Source organism: Simochromis diagramma, unplaced genomic scaffold (genome assembly GCF_900408965.1).
Source record: "Simochromis diagramma unplaced genomic scaffold, fSimDia1.1 OVJJ01000026.1, whole genome shotgun sequence".
NCBI lineage: Eukaryota > Metazoa > Chordata > Actinopteri > Cichliformes > Cichlidae > Simochromis > Simochromis diagramma.
Genome location: NW_024386985.1, coordinates 568,331 through 590,257, shown reverse-complemented (window position 1 = coordinate 590,257; position 21,927 = coordinate 568,331). Strand labels below are relative to the sequence as shown.

Sequence of the window (21,927 nt, the reverse complement as noted above, 5' to 3'; positions counted from 1 at the left end):
TTCTGGTAATATATTTACTGGAAGTTTCAGTTCACCTGGCTCAGCAGCTCACCTATAATCACATAATTGACATTCATATTTACACTTAAATAGTGGCCTTGAAGCAAATCAGCAGAAAACTTATTTAAAAGTTGGTGTAAAATGCATCAACAGAGTATGGATGACCTATAAGGGTAAAAGACACAGATTTCAAATGTTTGACTAAAAAGAATATTTCCTGCATTAGTCCATGTTACAAAACATAACACAGCCAAAATTAAAGTGTGCAGTAACAGAATGTCACCAGATGCAAAAACCTTTTATTTCTATTCAGATAATAGTGATGACAGTCTTCAGTGGGCTCAGCCTCACATGTCATCCAGCAGAGTATCAGATTGGAAACGAATGCTGTCCAAAGTGTCCTCCAGGTAAGAATCAACTGAATGATGAGTGTATGTGTTTTTCTAAGCACACAACTTAGATGAACAATGGGGAAAGAATTAAAAAAGAAAGCTCTGAATAAACTTGTATTTAATTTCTCCAGGAAGTCGAGTGAAAACTCACTGTAATGAGTACAGCAGCACGTCCTGTGCTCCCTGCATGGGTGAAACCTACACTGATCAACAAAATGGACTAGAACGATGTCTTTCCTGTACAAACTGTGACTCAGGTACATTTATGTTCACATCTTTATTCCCTGAAACGGGTAAAATTAACTGAGTAATTTTAAAACAGATCATTAAGGGAAGTCTCTGTCCATGGATCCATACATTCAAGATGATGATGATGATGGTGCACATTTAATGATGTCACAAAGACCAAAGGTGTTTGCCAGTCAGAAATCATGAACATATAAATCCTTCACAAACACATGAAACATGTTGAGTATTTTCTTTTTCTGTTGGCAGGTTCAGGACTGAGGGTAAAAACACCGTGTACATCAACATCAGATACAGTATGTGAACCACTGGAGAGGTTCTACTGTGTTTCCTATGAGAAAGACAGCTGTAGAAGAGCACAGGAACACAGACACTGTAAACCAGGACAGTACATCAGACAGAATGGTAGGGTTGTATTTTTAAATATGAGAAGTTCAGGGAAACATTTACTTGTTATATTTATTTTAGTCAAAGTCGACAGACATTAATAAACATCAGCTTTTAGCTCCATCATGTAGAAATGTCTGATTTGACCTCAAAGGCTAATATTCAGCAGGTAAAGGAAACCAGAGATGCTGAAACATCTGAGTGCAGTTCAGCGCCAGGAGCATGGATCAAATTTAGTCATCATTAAACTCATATTAAACATCAGAGAAAACTTATTAGACTCATAGAAGCACAGACATAGATGAAGACTATCAAAAACAGGATTATGTGTGAGACTCCGGCTGGAGTCCAACATTTTTACTTTCTCAAGGCTTCTTAAAATCTTCCTAAAAAACACTTAAAGACTTGCATGAAAAAAGATTTCATTGATCAATTTATTGTTGATCTATAACATGAACCTTTAATGTTGGAGGTTCAATATGAATGCAGACAGATGGATACTGGCTGGGAGGTGGTGTTCAGCATCCGTGAGGGCAGATTAAGTTAAAGGGTTCAGAGTGTCAGTCCACACTTATCTACACATGTTATTGTTGTCATCATCAGGCACAGCCTCCACAGACACTGAGTGCTCTGACTGCAGCAGTGGAACATTTTCAAATGGAACATTTCACTCCTGTCAGCCACACACACAGTAAGTGAAGCTTCAGAGACACATGTGCAACATCTGTACACTGTCCTCTAACAGTGTCCCTCTGTCCTTCCAGATGTCACTCACTCAACCTTCAGTTGATAACAGAAGGAACACTTGCAGCTGACAATCAGTGTGGAGAAAAAAGCAATCATGTGACCCTGACTATCACCGTGATTGTCTTAATTATTGTAGGACTAGTATTAGTGTTATTAGTATTATTACACTTAAAAAAGAAGGGGATTGTATTTATATCCAGGTGAGGATGATAAAACAATGAAAATGTTTTATTTACTGAATCATCATGTTTTCTGACAATGATTTATTTTACTTTTTATGATGATAACACTGATTTATCTAAAAACTAATGCTGTCTTTCTTTAGTTTACCCAAAAGCTCTCCAAAAGGAGAACAAGCAGAACTCCATATGCAAAGTCGAAGGTAGGTGTGTGTGTGAGAGTTGTTGAGTGAGTGAGCGGCACTGATGTCTCTACAGATGTATCAGAGCCTTAATCACATGTGCGTCTCTCCTCAGAGGGAAACCGAGTGAAGATAAAGAGAAAGAAAATGGTCTCCTCCCCCCAGAATAACTGGTAAATGGACTGGTCCGTACATGGTGCTTTTCTACCTGAGCACTAAGAGTGCTTATACAACAACATGCCTTATTCACACGAGCACTTTTTTTTTCTAAGCTTAAACGTTTTCTAGCATTCACATTCCAGAGAAGCAGCTTGGAGTTCAGTATCAAAAGACTTGTAGGCATGCAGACCGGAGCAGCCGGGCTTCAAACCACCAACCTTCCACTTAGTAGATGACCCTCCACCTCCTGTGATACAGACACATAAACATGTCCTGTTCGCTGACGCGTTGTGTTTGCAGTGGACAGAAATCAAACATCTGGATCATCATCTCACTGCACTCACACTGAAACCTGCAGTGCTCCTGCTGACATGCTCTTGGTCATGTGACTGTACACAACTCACAGAGCTCAAAGCAGGAAGTGGAACAGACTGAAAATGGACTCATGGAATATTTACTGAATATAATTTAATTGTTTAAAATAAATTTAAACTTAAAAAAGACAAGTTAAAAAAATAATTCCAGAAGAGTGTGTGTTGGGATCGTTTTTTATATCTGTACAAAACTTTGATAATTGTATGTATGCAGGAGCAGCAGTAATGACAGATACATCGTACAAATCATTTGTGTGCTGTCTTATTGTATATGTACCTGATTGTTCTGGATACACTTTGAAGTATTTGTGCAGATAATACCCAAGACTTTTACTTCATTCCATGTAAAGCTTGTATATAGATTTGGTGTTTTGAAAGATTTTGGACATAAACAGTTTATCCATTAAACATGTTTGTGTTTTTCACAGTACAAATCAGACTTTTGATTTTTATTTTTGATCAGAAACAGTTGGGAGGTCTTCAGTGAGCCTCCAAACATAGCTGCTGGTTGGTTTTCTACCTGTTTACGTCCAACGCTCTACACATCTGTATGTTTCAGCTTTGTCCTTCAGTCTCAACATGGTTCATCTTAACTTCCTGCTAGCTTCTATCATGGTTAAAGCTAATGAATTTCATCACAGGATTCATGTGAACACCAGTAGAACTTTGTTATTGAAAATGTTGTTAGTACAGAGTTTGGATAAAGCTCAGCTGTTGATGCTGCTCACCGATTGGATTGTTCGTTTCAGCTCTGCTCCCAGTCTTTACTGCATAGATGAAGATAGAAGGTGTGACTGGATCTATAGACAGAAAGACAGAGAAATATGCAGAATATTTGATGCTTTGCAGTAGAAATGTTCATATTTTAAATACAACAGAGCTGATCTGGGATGTTCACACCTGCAGATACAACAAGGCTTCATGTCTTCACATGTCAGCATGTGAGTTTTACTCTGACATAGACTCAGTCTGAGCAGCCAGATGACATATTTTTAAAGTTCACACATCAGTACACACAGAGCTGAGCCCCTCCCACCTGTCCTACTCCAGGTGGAGTCCCGTCTCCTTCTAGCAAGCAGCTCACCTGTGTGTCTGTGTTTAGTGTCCAGGTGTGGAGTGGAGCTTGTTGTTTGTGTGTGTGTTTGAAGAAACTAGGTTCGTTTTGTTTCCTCCTTTAACAGTTTGTCTTTATGAACTTTACTATTTGTTTCTGCTCTCTAGTGTTTGGACCAGATGTTCAGCTCTTATTTCAGGACAAACTCTGGATCACTCTTGTGTTTGAAGACTAATCCACATCATTTTAGATTATTGATTGACTGGAATCCACACTGGTTATCCGTCAGTAACTCTGCACTGAAACATTTGTTACTTTGATAAACAGTATATATGAAACTTTAAACACTGATCAGTAATCTGATGGAACATTGCTTCCACTTAAAGGGAAGAACAATCAGATAAAATCAGTTTGTTCTCAAGAAGTCGACCTTCAGGTCTTACTAATGTTGAGAAAACAAGAAACAAAGCACCTCAGTTCAGGATCACTGCAAGGAATGTCAGAATAAAAAAATATATTCTCACAAAACCACCAACATTTACAGCATGTTTTAAACCCTGTACCTAACAATAATATCTGCATGCTGTGACTTACATCATGGATAATGTGCAGAAAAGTTTATGAACTTGGCCACTTTTCCATGTCTATGTGTTGTTGTCATGTTCACTTGTTCTTAATAAGTGGATTTGTAGTTTTCTTCTTTAGCATTTGAAGGCTTTAATCATTAATAGTTGGTCAGAGTGTGGTCACTTGTGTTTCTCTCTATTTTGAGTTCCCAAGTATATGGATTTCTTTTTAACACTTTTTTCTACGTTTGAACTGTTTTCAATCTCAACGAAGGCTCGCATTAAGTTAAGTGAATCACGTCTTTACTGTCGGAGTAATGTCTCAAACACATTTATACCTCTCCCTCCATAAATGAAGAACGTGTAAGATGTAAAGTGCAGAACCTAACTGTGATACTTTTGAAAAAGTCTCATGAAACCAGAGGCTCCCTGAATCTTTGCACCCTCGGTGCTCTGTGGAAAACTTCATTATTCTGTAAAAAGACTGTTTTAGAGCAGCCATACTCATGTAAAGGTTAACATCTCCACACAAGATACAACATGAATCAGTGCTAGTTCACTGATGTCAGAGTCCTTATATACCAGGCACTCAGTATGTTCAAATTCAGTTGAGGATGTTCAGATGTGAAGATCTAAATCACTTTAGCAAAGACTACACAGTTGTGTCCAGAAGATCAGGTCTGAGTCTGTCTCAGACCTTGTTGTCAGCAGAGCTGAGGAACTACAGAGCATCAACAGTCTGATCCAGACTGTTAGTGCTTTCCTTTAACAATGAGCTCCCTAAACGTTGTTTATTGACGACAAGAGATTGCCGCGGAAGAGCCTGATGTCCGTATATTTATATATTTCCAAAATCACATTGTAGTGACGTATACAGAACACAATAAATTATATAATGTAAACAACTACCTGAGAAACAGCAGATAAATTAATTATAGGCTATTACTTTTGTATCGTTTATTGCATTTATGGAGGGAGTGGTGTATGCTGGGTAATGGCACAGCTAGCGACTGGGTGACTTTATTCACCCGCTTCGGCTGTTATCAGTCCATCAGGCGTTATCAGCAGACATCAGTCCCATAGATATGGGCCATCTCCACCTGCTAGATTGTTCAGAAGGTTGTTATCATCCATCCAGATGGAGGATCACTAACAGGAAAGTGGGAAGACTCCAGAATCCACTGGCATCCGGTGGATACAGCAGTGTGTACAGGTAAGACCATTTAAAAGGACAGCATTTATAGAATGACTATTAAAAGTCAGCGAGTGTCAATAATGTTAATGTGGTTATGTTAGTAATACACGGAGTGCTAATATAACAGCTTTAAGATGCATTTGTAGATATTATTACGTGTTTTACCGTCTTTGTGGTGCTAGCTTAAAGTTACGGTGTAAACGTTAGCTTATATTGGAGTAAAGTTGTTACTGTTTAAATGATGTTAGCACAGAAATATTAGCTTCTGTCATGACTGATGAAGTTACTAGTTAATAAAGTTTCCAGTAAAGTGTTTAATCGCAGCCACAGATTGACAGTAAATATCTCGATTAGCTTCAGTGCATCTATAATAAATATGTGCAAGTTTCAGTGCTTCGTTTAAACTGTATGATACTTATACTGACCCAGGGTCAGTGTAAAATACAATCCTAGCTGTGTGAACAAAGCCTGGCTTCTTTAGTCCTGCATGACAAACCTCAGGATGCAGGTTATTATTACTCTTTCCTGCTGGCACACCTGTCACCAGAGGTGTGGACTCGAGTCACATGACTTGGACTCGAGTCAGACTCGAGTCATTAATTTTATGACTTTAGACTTGACTTGAAAAAATGTTCTAAGACTTGTGACTTGACTTGGACTTTTACACCAATGACTTGGGACTTGAATTGGACTTGAACCGGTTTACTTGAAAAGACTTGATATTTTACCCCAAATATAAAATTTAACATGCATATTATATAGAGATTGAAAATGTGACGTCATTCAGGGGTAAAACCGCAAAGGATTCTGGGAACTCGTGGCATGAGGTACTACCTCATGCAGGCTTTCAATTGAAATCACAGCGATAAAAAAGAAACACAAAAATGTCAAGAAGCTGTTGTATTATTAACTGCAATAGCCGGTCGCATGACAGCCACGGGAAGCCGACGGGTAAAGAGATCGGTTGTTATCGGATTACGTCGTTGAAGAGAAATTGTTCGAGCCATGTTTCCGAAGTAACAAAGACGCGACGGATGGCCTGGATTGCAGCCATTCAAAGACCAAATATAACGTCCCAGAACACTCCAGCTCACAGGTTAGTCTGCTCCAAGCATTTACACAAAGGCAAGTCTTCTGTTGTAGTTAATGCGTCATTTTTCTTAACATAATTGGTGATATAGGTTACAAGCAAGTCTGGCGCTGAACAGAAATTGTCGCGCTATGCTCCTTTATTTATTGTGCATAAATAGTGAATTGTCCTGACACAATATTGCGTTTCGCTTCTGTTATTATGGTACATTGACAAAAACATATACTTTTATTCACAGGATAAAACAGGCTTTTTGTATCACTAATTGCCCAGTACGATTACAGCATACAGTATTATTGTCACTGCTACATTTCTGTGATGCTACCAGAAATTATTTCCACTGCTAATTAATTACCGTTGAGCTTAAAGGTCCTATTAATAAACGGTTAACGATTGTGTATTTATGACGACGATTTGTGAGACTGGTAAACTTATGATACGTACGATGGTCTTTACTTTCTACACGGTGCATTTCAAGGTCCTGCACCCATCCGTCGGTAAACTGTACCTGGGCTTGTTGCAGTGACCTGAAGTTACTATCGTGCCAAACTAGGTATCCCCGACAGAATTTGTTTCCCCTGCGTCGGGAGCACACGCTGGACTGTCCAAATCACGGACAAACAGTATCCCGCATTGCTGATTTTTAGTTTACAAACACTTCTTATAATGACTAACTACTCCTGACATTTTTGAGATCTTAGCTCTTTATACAACGAAGTTATAGTGGGATACAAATAATATCAGGCTGGTCCTGCCACAATTTGTTCCCCCTGTGTAAATCACGGACAAACAGTCTCCCACATTGCTGATTTTTCGTTCACAAACACTTCTTATTATGACGCATTTCTCCTGAAACTTTGGAGGATTTAGCTCTTTATATAATAAAGTTACAGGAGAATAAAAATAGTTATTAGCCAAAATGTTTATGGTTTATTAAAATAATCCCATCTGATACCCCGTGAGCAATAAATATATAATTTTCTGTTGTAACCCTCAAACTGAATGGTAATGTAACGATACTAATTTTTCACAAAATGAAAACATCAGTACTTCCTGCGTGCTCCCAGCACAGGGGAAACAAATTCTGTCGGGGATACCTACTTTGGCACGACACCGGTCCTACAACCGCATCCAAGAATAACATGCAGCTTATCTCAGAACTGTTGGTGAAAATTATTCTTGGAGCTAGGTTTAATTGAGCTGCATTTTAAAGAGGTGCAATTTCACAATTTGTGTATATTTTCTAAGTTCACTATTTTGTCATGTGTTGAGAAAAACACAGATTTAAAAAATTACATGGTCTAATATTTACATTTAGCATATAACTGCAACATTCTTTTTTCGTTTTTTTTTTTTTTTTTTTTTTTTTAAAGACTCGAAAGGACTTGAAATTCAAAATTTCAGACTTGTGACTTGACTCGGACTTTTACACCAGTGACTTGAGACTCGACTCTGACTTGCCTGACATTACTTGAGACTTGACTTGAGACTTGAGGATAAAGACTTGAGACTTACTTGAGACTTGCAAAACAATGACTTGGTCCCACCTCTGCCTGTCACACCTGAGAGTCAGCTAGAAACTTACAGTGACGTGGACATCATGCAAAGACTGCCAGACTCTGTAATACTGCAAATGATCAGTGACTCAGGTTATCACTAAACTTTAAACGGTACCTCTGTGTCTCTGTTGTGTGATTGAGTCAGGCTGCATTGACTGTGGGACTTTTCTGTGTTAAAAGCAGGTTGAAGACGGCTCAGAAACATTTGAAGATTAAAATTTAGCATTTTGGTTGCTGGTGGTTTGTAAAGCCTCTCTGTATTTTTGTTACTAATTTATGTTTGTTGTTGTTTAACACAGATTTCAGGAGAGCAAAGATGAGCACTGTTGCTTAATCCTTAATAGTTTAACTGGATTGGAAATCAAAAAAATCCAGATTCTTCTTCCACAGAAGTTTTATTTGTCAGTGTGGGACTGCTGAGGTGACCTGAAGAACTCATTTTATTCATTCTCCACGATGTTGATTTACAGAAATGTTTCAAAGGAACCGATTCCTCCCAAAGGGTGAACACTACAGCTGTGGCTACAACTGTAGCTTGCCTCCACCCATGTGTGAATGTGAGAGTGAATGAATAGTGGAATTGTAAAGCGCTTTATAAATGCAATCCATTATTATTATTATATTAAGGGCAGGCGGTCATCACTGGGGGAAGACAAGAAGCAGACGTACTTCCAAAAGGGAGCTGCAGTGAGGACACAGCCTGGTCACTGAGGTCAGAGGTCAGAATCTGAAACAGCTCAGATTTATATTTTAGGGGTTATAAAAATTTTTTAAATGTATTTATAAAGAAACCTTTAAATAATATTTCAAATAATAGTCATAATTATGATTATTATTAGAAATATCAAACCTATAAGTGGATTTTCTGTTACACGTATTGTGTTAGCCCTGCGATAAACTGGCAGCCTGTCTTTGTCCTGTATCAGCTGGGATAAGCTTCATCCTCCCGCGACCTTGAATTGGATACATGAATTGTATTGAATTGTATTCCAATTATGTAATCTCATCATTTATAAACCAAGGTATCTAATCAAAATGTAAGTAATAATTATAAAATGGGAAAGCAGAAATAAGTGTGACATAAATGTAAATGTGTGAGCTGACATAGAGGACAGCTACATGCAGTCTGAAAAAACCTTTGTTGTCAAGTTTGCAGGTATATCAGCACGAGACATTTTTACATAGAAGAGACTGTTAAAGTCTCTAACTCAGTGAAGCATTATTAATCCAGTCTGTTTGGATAAATATAATAACCTGATGTATGTCCATTTATTGACACATTTTCTTAAGTGCTTATCCAGTTCAGGATCACAGTGGAGCTGCAGCTGGATATGTTCAGTAAATAAACCTTACAAAAGTTAACAATAAACCTGCATCTCTGTACGTTGTTGTCCATAGGATGAGAAAATCAAACTGGAAGACTGTGGAACATGTTAATAAATGTTTGTGTGTTCATGCCTGTGTCTTTCATAGGAGGCGCTGGAAGGTTTCCCTAATAGTTCCTGGTGAATCAAAGCAGAACCATAAAGGTTGCTGGACTGCATGATGGCCTTACCCTTGAGCAGTCATCCTGTTAAAGCAGGAACCAGTTAGAAGCTGTTTTCAAAGTAGCTGAGCAGATTTCATCTCAAGTAAGCAATTAACTGTTTGTTCATTTGTTTTGCCACTTAAAGGACATTTAAGGACGTCTTTTGAGTGTCCAGTTGAATTAATTCTACTGGCTCTCATGGTCATTTGTTATTATAGACATATTTTTCATGTACATCAACCATTTAGTAAATTCTATCTATTTAGTAATATCTGTCAGCTATAAAATGTAATATAAATATAAAAATATCTAAATATCTCCTGCCCTTTATGTTTTAAGGATGTAAGACCAGACGTCTGTTATTGTGTTACATTAGCATTCCTCACATATCAATGAGATGCTGTACAGTACAATCCTACTGACAGAGCAGAGGGATAACGACGGCTATTCAACATCGTTACACGACACATTCGAGCTGCATGATGCAGACAAAGTGACTAAATCATCTTTTTTGTGGTTTATTGTCTTCAAACCAGCAGACAAAGCCGATTGCAGAAGATGTCAGAGAAGAACTTCAGGCCGTGGACTGAAAACATTTTTTTGTCTTGTTGTCAAAAGACATTTGGAGTGACGGCTTCTACAACTGGTTGTGCTAAAGTAAAGCTTACAGTCTAAGAAATCACAGTGTTGATATTCAGCACAAAGAGAAAAGCTCACTAGTTTGAATTTATTTACAATCATAGTTTTTATAAATTCTGACTGTAAACAGATTTTACAGCTTTGATATTGTTTGACACTCGATATCAGGTGATGGGATTTCATTTAAAGGTTTCTTTGTCCCAGTGAGCCATTCACACTGACCAGTGTTTCACTTTAACTGTAACACATTCATTATTTAGATCCAACAGTTCTAAGAAAAATAACTGAATGTAAAAAATGGCAGCACTCAGGCCAGGTTTAATTGATAGAGATACATGCATGCATTATGAAATTTATGGATCCCAGATAATTGTTATTCATCTAGTCCCGGCAGACCCACCCCTTCCTCCCAAGTTAACTGCAACCCAAAAGGACTAGTGGGGGTATTTACACACTCAAAACCAGTGTGGGGTAGAAAGAGCCACCAAAAAGCTGTCAGCCTGCACAGCTACAGATGTGCTAAAAGCTATAAGAGTTAGAAACTCTACTTATGGAGAAACTTTCTAAGTCTAACAGGGGACAGGAACTCCTGCCCAAATAACATGATATAACCCCACATACAGCCCAGCCATAAAGTGAACCAAGTCATTTAGTTAAAGACTGCATGGGACCAAATGCATGTAACCAGCCTGCACCAACCTGGCATTTCTTCCTCCTGAATTAAATGAATGAATGGATGAAAGTTAAATGACTACAAACCTAAAGCCACTAGTTCCCACACTGGAGCTCCCCGACACTGTGTGCTAACCGTATTTAGCTTGTATCAACAGTTGTAACAGGCTAAGCCACCTGAGACACTGCATTGAATGATTGTTTCTATCTTAATGGTTTCAGCTCAGATGTTCTGCTTTTTCCTTTCAGTAGATCAAAGCAGCTCGTGCTCTGTCTTCTTCCATTTTGATGGTAAGAAGAAGAAGAATGCTTCAGCGAAGTGGCATTCATGGTCTCAGTGAACAGTCACGGTCACACACTGCATGTGGTTTTAAAAGCAACATGTCTGTTCACCACAACGATCGCGATGTATAATATTAGTGCAGCTACGGTTTGTTCTTGAACATCAGTTCTGTTTTCTACTTTGACCACTTAGACCAAAAAAGTGTTGTTTTCAGATTCTTTCTTTTAAATCTATAAAGCACCTGTTCATTTTTTTTATTAAAATTAGTTTCACATAAATGTTAGTTTTTCCTTTTATGATCTTTTAATGCTTACACTACACTGTACACGTTTACATTAGGGACATTTCTGTTACCTATTTATGAGACTGGGCTGCTTGACTACAATTTGGAAATGGATGCAAAATCACACGGATCATGCTATTGTTTGTTTTTTTAATACGATGGACTGAACACAGGGGGTATCTGACTAGGTATTCAGATAATAGGTATAATAGGTATTTTATTTGTGAATTTGCTGACTTCTTAGGTTCATTTTTATTAAGTTATGACCAAGCTCTTATCACTGGAGATTTTAACATACATATTTGTTGTGCTGATGACCCCCTAGCCAAGGATTTTCTTGCCCTAATTGACTCTTTTAACCTTACACAGTGGGTCAGGGAACCAACTCATCTTAAAGGTCATACCTTGGATTTGGTCCTCTCATATGCTTTGGATATTTGTACTATGGACATTGATAATGCTGGTGTTTCTGACCATTTTTTGGTTATGTTTGATGTTGAGCTATGTGCAATTGATTTAAATTCTAAAGGCTGTCATCGCCCTGTACGTATCATTAACTCTGAGACAGTGGCTAACTTCATTACGACCTTTCTAAACTTTGCCTTTTCTTGATCCAGACTTCACTGATACGAACTGTTACACACCTCCATTGGTTGATGATTTTGCCAATGCTATGCTATCCACCTGTTGTTCCATCTTAGATACTGTGGCCCCTATAAAAATGAAACGTCCCAGAACTTCTCATCAACCATGGCTAAATGACACTATACGAGCCTTACGTCGTGTCTGCCGTCAATCTGAAAGGAGGTGGAAAAAAGACAGGCTTCAGATATCCTATGACATTCTTTGTAGGAGCCGCTTTCTATACCAGAACTCCGTGAAGGCAGCTAAAGCAGCTTTCCTATCAGACATTACTGAGACTAATAGCCACAATCCCCAAATGTTATTCAAAATTTTTAATTCAATGATAAATCCCTGTCCAGACTCTTCGAGCTCGGCCTCTCAGGCTCTCTGTGAGCAATTTCTAAATCATTTTAGTGGAAAAGTTTTATTACTGAAGGCTTCACACTCTCACCGTCTTGTGCTGAACCCTGTTCCGGTTTTAGGATGCATGTCCACCTTTTCTCATTTTGAGCTGTTATCACTCCCCACTCTTAAGGGAATAATTGAACAACTGAGAAACTCAAATTCTATGCATGATATCCTTCTATCCTGAATTATTAAGGAAGGTTTTGAGGAAATTGTGCCTTGCATCTTATTCTTAATGAATTTATCATTGTTAGTGGGCTGTGTCTTGACTGCCTTTAAACATGCGGTAGTGCACCCCGTTCTTAAAAGAAGTAATTTTGATCAGAAAGACCCTGCCAATTATAGGCCAATCTCGAAGCTTCCGTTTTTATCAAAAATTTTAGAGAAAGCCGTCTTTCTCCAAATACAGGCTTACTTAATTGCAAATAATATCACTGACAAATACCAGTCGGGCTTTAAGCCACACCATAGCACTGAAACAGCACCGCTAAGAGTCTATAATGATCTTCTTGTATTTGCTGACTCTGGTCGCCCTGCCGTTTTAGTTTTATTGGATCTGTCTTCAGCCTTTGACATGGTTGATCATAATATACTCTTGAGGAGGCTAGAGCATGTTGTAGGCATCAAGGGTTCTGCCCTTAACTGGTTTAATTCTTACCTCACAGATAGATCCTTCTCTGTTGTGATGGGAGGATACTCTTCCTCTGTTGCCCCTCTCTGTTGTGGTGTGCCCCAGGGGTCTGTATTGGGCCCTTTATTATTCTCTTTGTATATGCTACCCATGGGCTCCATATTTGAAAAATACAATATTTCTTATCACTTTTACGCTGATGACATTCAAATCTATTGTCAACTGACTGCTGATTTGGCAGCATCACTGAACTCCCTGTACGATTGCCTGAGAGAGGTTAAAGATTGGCTGTCAGAAAATTTTCTCGTTTTAAATGAGAAAAAAACTGAAGTTATGGTGTTCGACAGCCATATTCCTCGAGACTAGCTTGTTGCCCTGCTGGGGCCCCTTTCTAACTCTCTCTCTGATTCTATGCGTAACCCGGGTGTCTATTTGGATAGCTCCTTTAAGCTTGATAAGCAAGTATCATCTGTAGTTAAATCTGTTTTTTTTTTTTTCAACTGCACCAGATTTCTAAAGCTAAGCATTATATACCACAGAGGGACCTGGAAAAACTTATCCATGCTTTTGTGACCTCCAGGTTAGATTATTGTAATTCTCTCTACTGTGGTCTCCAAGCCTTCTCTCTTCGAAGGCTGCAACTCATTCAGAATGCTGCGGCTCGCCTTCTTACTGGCACTAGAAAATTTGACCCTATTACTCCGGCTCTTGTTGATCTACACTGGTTACCAATCAAATATCGCATTGAGTTTAAAATCTTGCTACTCACTTTTAAAATCCTGAATAACATTTCGCCCAGCTACCTCACTGACCTCCTCAATCTGTACACTCCTTGTCGTGCATTAAGATCTTCAGGTCAATTACTCCTGGCCCAACCTAAGTTTAGACTGAAGACCAGAGGCGATCGTGCCTTTGCTTCAGCTGCACCCAACCTTTGGAATAGCCTCCCAGCTTCTATTCGAGCCTTGGACTCTATCCAGTCCTTTAAATCAAGATTGAAAGCATATCTATTTTACTTGGCTTTCCCGACCAGTTAATACCCTTTTAAATCTTTTAATTTTTAAACTTTTAAATCTTTTATTAGATTTTATTAAATTTATTATTTTTTATTAATTTTACTGCTGTTTTTGTCTTCTTAGCATATTTTGTATTTATCTAACTCTCCTGGTCTGTTAGTGCCTCTATCCTGTCTGTGCTAGTGCCTGATTTGTACCCTGTTATTGACTTATGTTGACTCTCCATATTACTGTGAAGCACTTTGGTGTGCCTTCGGGTTTTTAAATGTGCTATATAAATAAAATTGTATTGTATTGTATTGTATTGTAAGGCAAGGCAAGGCAAATTTATTTGTATAGCACAATTCAACAACAAGGTGATTCAAAGTGCTTTACAGAGACATTAGAAACAAAAACAAATAAAAGGCATGATTTAAAATTGATTAAAACAAGCAAGCAAACTAACTAATTAACAAACAAACTGCCACCAGAAGTTCTTAGGTGGCTGCTGTTAGATTTGTATTGTTGATTGTCATTTATGCTTAGAAATATTTACTCATATATGTTTAGAAGTGTATAATCAATTGTAGATTGAAAGAATGTCTCATCCTAGGAGGTCTGTAACGGCTCTGTGTAGCATGAAGGGGGAGTGCGTTCACTCCCTCTACAGAGTGTTCTGGCGTAGATCACACCTCCTAGGAGAGGTCGTATCTTCTCTTGCTGATATATGGTATAGCAAACACACGTATATCTGTTTAAGTATAAGAGCCCTTTGTTCAGATAGATCTGCTAGACGCCTGGCACCAGCTAGCACCAGAGTCTTCACAGGGTCACACCTTGACCTCACACACACACATACACACACACACACACACATACACAGTATTCTTTGTTCACATGTATACCTATGTAGACGTCATATGTTAATGAACCTATGCATATTCATGTAACCTCAATAAAAGAACAGTGGTACGGGAGAACGGACGAGAGCAACTGGGGTCAAGCGAAGGAACGGCGCCTGTCCGGTTCTCTCCCGTGCACGAGAAACATGAAGAACTTTGCCTACTTGTGTCTTGCTTTGCAGTGTAATTATATTGTCCTCAACGTTCCAGCGGATAGGTTTGTAGCTTGAACCTATCATTAATTGGTCCTTCGATGCCGGAGCCCTGGAATCGCATTCACCGAGGGGAGGAGAGGCACGCTGAAAGTCTGACGTCAGCCAGGAAGTTCCTGTGGATTCGCTGTCTGTCTTTTCTCCTCGATGAATGGCGATCGGCGGGATTCGAGGCTGATATTACACGCTAAGCAACACCAAGTAAGTTTAAGTCTTTGCCACTGTGTGCGGCAGAGCACGCGGTCACTGTGTGAGACTGCGTTGTAAGTCTTTGCCACTGTGTGCGGCAGAGCACGCGGTCACTGTGTGAGACTGCGTTGTAAGTCTTTGCCACTGTGTGCGGCAGAGCACGCGGTCACTGTGTGAGACTGCGTTGAGACAATAGGCCTAATTTTTGTTGGTTGTGAGTTCAATTCAATTCAATTCAATTTTATTTATATAGCGCCAAATCACAACAAAAGTCGCCTCAAGGCGCTTCATAGATACAGAGAAAAACCCAACAATCATATGACCCCCTATGAGCAAGCACTTTGGCCACAGTGGGAAGGAAAAACTCCCTTTTAACAGGAAGAAACCTCCGGCAGAACCAGGCTCAGGGAGGGGCGGCCATCTGCTGCGACCGGTTGGGGTGAGAGAAGGAAGACAGGATAAAGACATGCTGTGGAAGAGAGACAGAGGTTAATAACAGATATGATTCAATGCAGAGAGGTCTATTAATACATAGTGAGTGAGAAAGGTGACTGGAAAGGAAAAACTCAATGCATCATGGGAATCCCCCGGCAGCCTACATCTATTGCAGCATAACTAAGGGAGGATTCAGGGTCACCTGGTCCAGCCCTAACTATATGCTTTAGCAAAAAGGAAAGTTTTAAGCCTAATCTTGAAAGTAGAGATAGTGTCTGTCTCCTGAATCCAAACTGGAAGCTGGTTCCACAGAAGAGGGGCCTGAAAACTGAAGGCTCTCCCTCCCATTCTACTTTTAAATACTCTAGGAACAACAAGTGAGGATATTTGTTGTTGTTGTTGTTGTTGTTGTGTGAGTGTGTGCGGAGTAGAACACGTGGTCTGTGACACCGACTGCTGTTGTTATCATGGTTTCCTAAGCAGCCAGGAGTGTGTGGACAAGGCCAGTCCACATCAGTAGCACTTGAGATATGCTCTGGTGGATGGCTTTCCCCCCACCCCTTGCTGACACAAAATGTTTATTCTTTAGCTTGCCCTGATCAACAACAGCCTGTGTGCCAGACCATAGACGTAATTGAGGTGGATAGTTGCTAAAAGTAATCTACATTAAGCTTGTGGTTGCTCAAATTTTGTAAAATGACATATGAGGTGAAGTGATATAGATAAATATTTAAACTAATGAAGTGCATAGAGGCACTTGACCTGTGTGAAAGACTGTCGTCTTATTATGAGCCATTGTTGAGATATAGAGCACACCTGTGAAAACAACTAATATGCTGAACCCTGTATGAAACATCTAAAAGTACATGATGGAGAAGCTGTATTGAATATGAAAGTGTAAGACTTTGCTGCTGTGGGCAGAGCATGCAACTACTGTGTGATGTTGTGTTGCGTTTTTGCGTTTTTTTTTTTTTCTTTTTCTTCTGAGCTGATGAGCAAGCTACTACACATTATCGGATCAAGAGCTGTCTGAGAACTACTCAAAGAGAGGGAAACAGAGCTCTGATAACTGTGATGACTGGAGTGTGCAGCGTTCCCGTGAGCAGTTTTCCTGCACCTTGACTCGTGTGTGTGTGTAGCATCAGCATCATGTTTTTGTTTATTTGTTTTGTTGGGTTAAAAATAATTAAATAAACTGGTGATCATATTTATGGATCACCATGGTATCATCAGACATGTGATTTTATTTATGCAGATGAAAAAGAGAAAGAATTTATATTGTAGATGAAAAATAAATCATAGGAAAAAGGTTTTGTGTTGATCAGCCAAAAGACAACTACAACTTCATTTTATGCTTTTAAGAAGGGATTGTTCACAAAAACACAGAGAGAGAGAGAGAGAGAGAGATGTGTGTTGATTAAGCAGCGATGATAATAATGAAAATGTCTTAGTCACTTTCAGGTGAAAAGCAGACCTGAATCAATTTTCCACATGCAGCAGTCGGAAGAAAGTTATAGTTTAACATCATTGGAAACATGCAGGCCAAGTTTCTGGCTGACTTATTTACAGCACCGTGTGTCTCTCAAACTCACAAGCGAGTGCTCACTCCTCCCTGAAGAATGTAGCTCCAAAGAGCAATAACATGGCAGATAAAGACAGCAGCAAGTCCTGAGCAAAGAGTCCCAGCAAAGCAGCAGCAATGTGGACAAACAGCATCAGAGAAGAAGAGCAAACCCATCATCCTGACTGATCGGATGAATGGCACTGTGTCTACAACAAGCTGAAACTTCACTGTGCATGTGAAGAAAACGTTTGAGGAGAACTGAACAGTTGGAGTTTGACATTTGCCACCTGTGGAGTAAAATGGCAAGAAGAGACAGTGGAACATAGGACAAAGCTGAAGGAGAACTGCCGGAACTGATGAAGTGGGAGAGGACAACAGAGTGAGAAGACTAGGTGAGAACACATAGGAATTATTTAATGTGGGAAATCAAAATTTGGGTTAGCAAACCTGGGGAAAAGAAAACTGACTGCTTAAGTGGGAAAATTGTGAAGGAGTCTGAAACACTGCGAAAATAGAAACATACAAAATCACACAAACAAGCAGAACATGAATTAACCCTACTAACAATTCCAAACACAAAATGACTCATGAAGACTCATAGCACATTAGTTAAGAAATGATTAAATAATAGCAGAGAAGTGTGTAGGAAAGGCAGCTTTTAAGAACATGCTCTGCTGGATATGCAGCTCCACAGACATGCATTAGACCTGCCTAATAACACAAACACCCATGCAATGAAAATTATCTTGTTATCTTTCATCAGTGTTAAAATAGTGTCAATTTAGCAGACACTTGTTATTAAATACTGAATTTATCCAATGCAAAAAATTGACTCTCTAGGTTGCAGGACAACAATTGAAACTTTTGTGGGGGAAAAAGATTCTGGTTTGAGCAACCAGTGATCAGACAATAAATTTAGTTGTTGATATGGTAAATTGGGAGAAGCTTCCTGCTTGATTGAGGCAGCACATGTAATTTACTGTATGAGGGAAATTGTCTTTTGTGATACTATTTTGAACATGCTTTTCTGTCGTCCTGTCAACTTAGTGGGTTAATAGCTGATATGCAAATTAGTTGATCGTTCTTAGATCAATGAAAGGTGACTGAATTCTAGCACGAGTGAATGAGGTGTGTTGGAGTTGTTGTGTGTTGAGTGGAGACTCTAAAACACTGAGTTTCCTGTTTTGATGTGCGAGTGAATCCTATATTTAGATACACAACTCTGAATACGTCAGAACAAACTTCTTTTGTGAAGTGCATGACAGCATGTCACATGTTTTATGATGAAGGGAAAAAAGGAAAATTGAATAAAATAGATCTGTGGCCTAGATGAGTGAAGAGCACAGACCTGGTGATTAAACTCATAGCTAATAAGACATTAGGCTTATGTTGTGTGTTGTGCAGCTGATGGTTGGTTTGGAGTGAATCTAGCTGATGATTCTTCTCCTGTTGTGAAGTTGATGAGGAGTTTGTGTCATGACTTAACAAGGCCTTTTTATTTTGATACTTTCACAGTGCACTGAGAGTTTGTTTTGATAATCTCTGTTATTTTTCATTTTTCATTTTTGAACAGGCACTGATTTTGTTTGTCTATTTCTTTTCTTTAAGCAGATCTGCACGTCAGAAATTAAAAGTGCTATACGACCGGTCGAGAAAGCTGTTACAAGTGAGTTTTCTCCACATTGAAATGGGCTCAGGAGAAAGCTACTTATTTGGGACAATATTAAATGAAAGTCCCGGCCTAAAAAGAATTCAGCGATGTAATCCAAACTAAAGTTCTTTTTCTTTTTGAAATGACGTCATTTTGCTGGAAGTGGAAACTAAATGCGACGATGGGTTCCACTATCAGCAAAGAATGAATGAATGAATGAATGAATGAATGGAAATAAAAAACAAACTGACTGACTGGTAAAAGCTGACAGGACTTGACCACGACTCAAGGTTAACCCCCACCTAGACAGGACACAAGGGTGGATGAATTTATGTGTTTTTTGTTACAGGAGCAGAAAGATGACAGCAACATTCGAGGTTGCATGACGATTTAATCTTTTAAATGCCATTTTCTCTGTCTGTGAATTTACTATGTGTGTGTCATTCACTAACTAGTGTTGCTCACAGACATTACTGTGAGAAAGTGTACACACCTGCGCAGCGCTAACATTTACATTTCTTTTTACAGCAGATGGTTAATCATGTGTTTGATCATGTGATTTATAAGAGGATTAGTTAATGTTTTCCTACTACAGGATTTCTGGGTTTATATGTGAATGACATTCTTTCCACGGCTAGGGATGGCTAACTTTATGGTGTTTTTATGGCACCTCTGGAATGTGGATGGCCGACGCCTGCCCACCAGGATAATCAATGTGTGTTGCTAATGTTTGTTTTTCTGAGACTGCATGTAGAGGAGTCAGCGGAAGCAGACAAGTGACATGTGAAAAATATATAAGGGATTGTTTATGGAATAGTTGAAGATGGGCTATTGAGCTCATAGTGATTGATGAGTTGAGTGACTTTACTTAAGAGAAGTCACTGATTACATTAATGTTAGCTGAGCACATGGGATGATCCATGTCTGAGGCAAATTAGGGAAATAATTGTAGTTTACTGATTTGAGAAAACCTGCACATGACACTTGTCTTGCCCGTGCTGAATGCTTATTACTCTTATGATATAATTGGTTACAAGTGTGAAGTTTGATTTTATTTCCAGATCTTGTTTTCCAGGCCATGATGGTGTGTATGCAGGCTCCTGGTGGAGCCAGTTTTTAAGACAGGGATCCAGGTTTGGTGAGTTGACGCATGGGTGTGTCCGTGCGTCAAGAGGTGGGGTCCAGAATTAACATTAAACAATGTTTTCTATTATTGTTGCAGTGATTTGTGTGATTAGCCGTTTATTTACAGGTATTAAACCTATGCAAGTGGTGCATCCATGTTCAGATGAGGCTTTGATGGCCTATAAGTGAAGTTCACTGAACTAAAGAATGTGGTTTGATGATTGTTGACATGCTCTCCAAATAGAAGTTTTCCCTCCTAGCAAGGAAATACAGGTGCAGCAGTAATCTCCTGAGAAATCTTAAGAGGCCCAGTAAGAAGCAAGAACCATTCCAGGCATAGCTGACAGCCCAGGCAGTGGTTGAGGTCAAAGATCAAGCTGGTTGGGGCCCATCATGAGATCAGACTTTGGAGCCACAGCAAGGACCATGAAACTGCGTTGGAATGAGAGCTGTGCCACGGGGGGTTTCCAGAGGCCAACAGAGGAGATTGTGGACAACGGACGGGCACCTGAAGGATGAGGGGAGCGTGCCAAGCTCCATCGACAGCGCAGAAGGAGTCTAAGGATGACATCATGATTCTGTGAAAAGCACAGGAACCAGAAGCTATGGTGGTGATAACAGCAGTTTCCTATGAGGTCTGCAGCTTTGGAAATAGCTGAGACCCATGTTGACAAACAACAAAACTAACTGGTATGTTTGAATGTTTATTCTACATACATTTGGACTCTGGTCCTGTGGACAGTGATGGAAACAACTGGAAGAGACATTAATGACGCCCTGCAGAGCTTAAACCACTCTGCAGAGAGACATGTGATGTGCACACCCGGAGGAAGCACCACCAAGCTGAGATGTTTTTGAAAATGTTACTTTCTTATTTCAACTATTACATTAACAATTTCTTTGTTTGCTCGTAGGATGCAGTTTGCCATTGGATGAGATCAATGAGGAATGGGATAACTGCTGATACATTTGTTAAACTGTGTACTTTTACAGTAATTTAGGGTGATTTGACATATGCTGAGTATAAAAATGTTTGCATTGAAACTGTCAGACATGAAGTATTCATAACTGGGAACTTTTCAAGCATAAAGGTCAAAAAGGGGGGAAATGTTAGATTTGTATTGTTGATTGTCATTTATGCTTAGAAATATTTACTCATATATGCTTAGAAGTGTATAATCAATTGTAGATTGAAAGAATGTCTCATCCTAGGAGGTCTGTAACGGCTCTGTGTAGCATGAAGGGGGAGTGCGTTCACTCCCTCTACAGAGTGTTCTGGCGTAGATCACACCTCCTAGGAGAGGTCTTATCTTCCCTTGCTGATATATGGTATAGCAAACACACGTATATCTGTTTAAGTATAAGAGCCCTTTGTTCAGATAGATCTGCTAGACGCCTGGCACCAGCTAGCACCAGAGTCTTCACAGGGTCACACCTTGACCTCACACACACACATACACACACACACACATACACAGTATTCTTTGTTCACATGTATACCTATGTAGACGTCATATGTTAATGAACCTATGCATATTCATGTAACCTCAATAAAAGAACAGTGGTACGGGAGAACGGACGAGAGCAACTGGGGTCAAGCGAAGGAACGGCGCCTGTCCGGTTCTCTCCCGTGCACGAGAAACATGAAGAACTTTGCCT

The 21,927-nt window shown here is 39.3% G+C and overlaps 1 protein-coding gene and 1 long non-coding RNA gene across 2 annotated transcripts; one reads left to right on the top strand and one right to left on the bottom strand.

The window, feature by feature from the left end:
• Window positions 1-21: 21 nt before the first annotated feature.
• Window positions 22-5,499, top strand: LOC120738626 (tumor necrosis factor receptor superfamily member 14-like). The gene is made up of 7 exons (XM_040039979.1): window positions 22-407; window positions 524-649; window positions 888-1,043; window positions 1,629-1,716; window positions 1,790-1,972; window positions 2,098-2,154; window positions 2,249-5,499. The coding sequence occupies exons 1-7, from the start codon at window positions 230-232 to the stop codon at window positions 2,301-2,303; spliced, it is 843 nt and encodes a 280-aa protein (XP_039895913.1). The 5' UTR covers window positions 22-229; the 3' UTR covers window positions 2,304-5,499.
• On the bottom strand, window positions 3,984-21,458 carry LOC120738634. The gene is made up of 3 exons (XR_005697034.1): window positions 20,953-21,458; window positions 16,833-16,836; window positions 3,984-3,994 (listed from the first exon to the last, which is right to left on the bottom strand). It is a non-coding gene; the product is annotated as an uncharacterized LOC120738634 (long non-coding RNA).
• Between the last annotated feature and the right edge of the window lie 469 nt (window positions 21,459-21,927).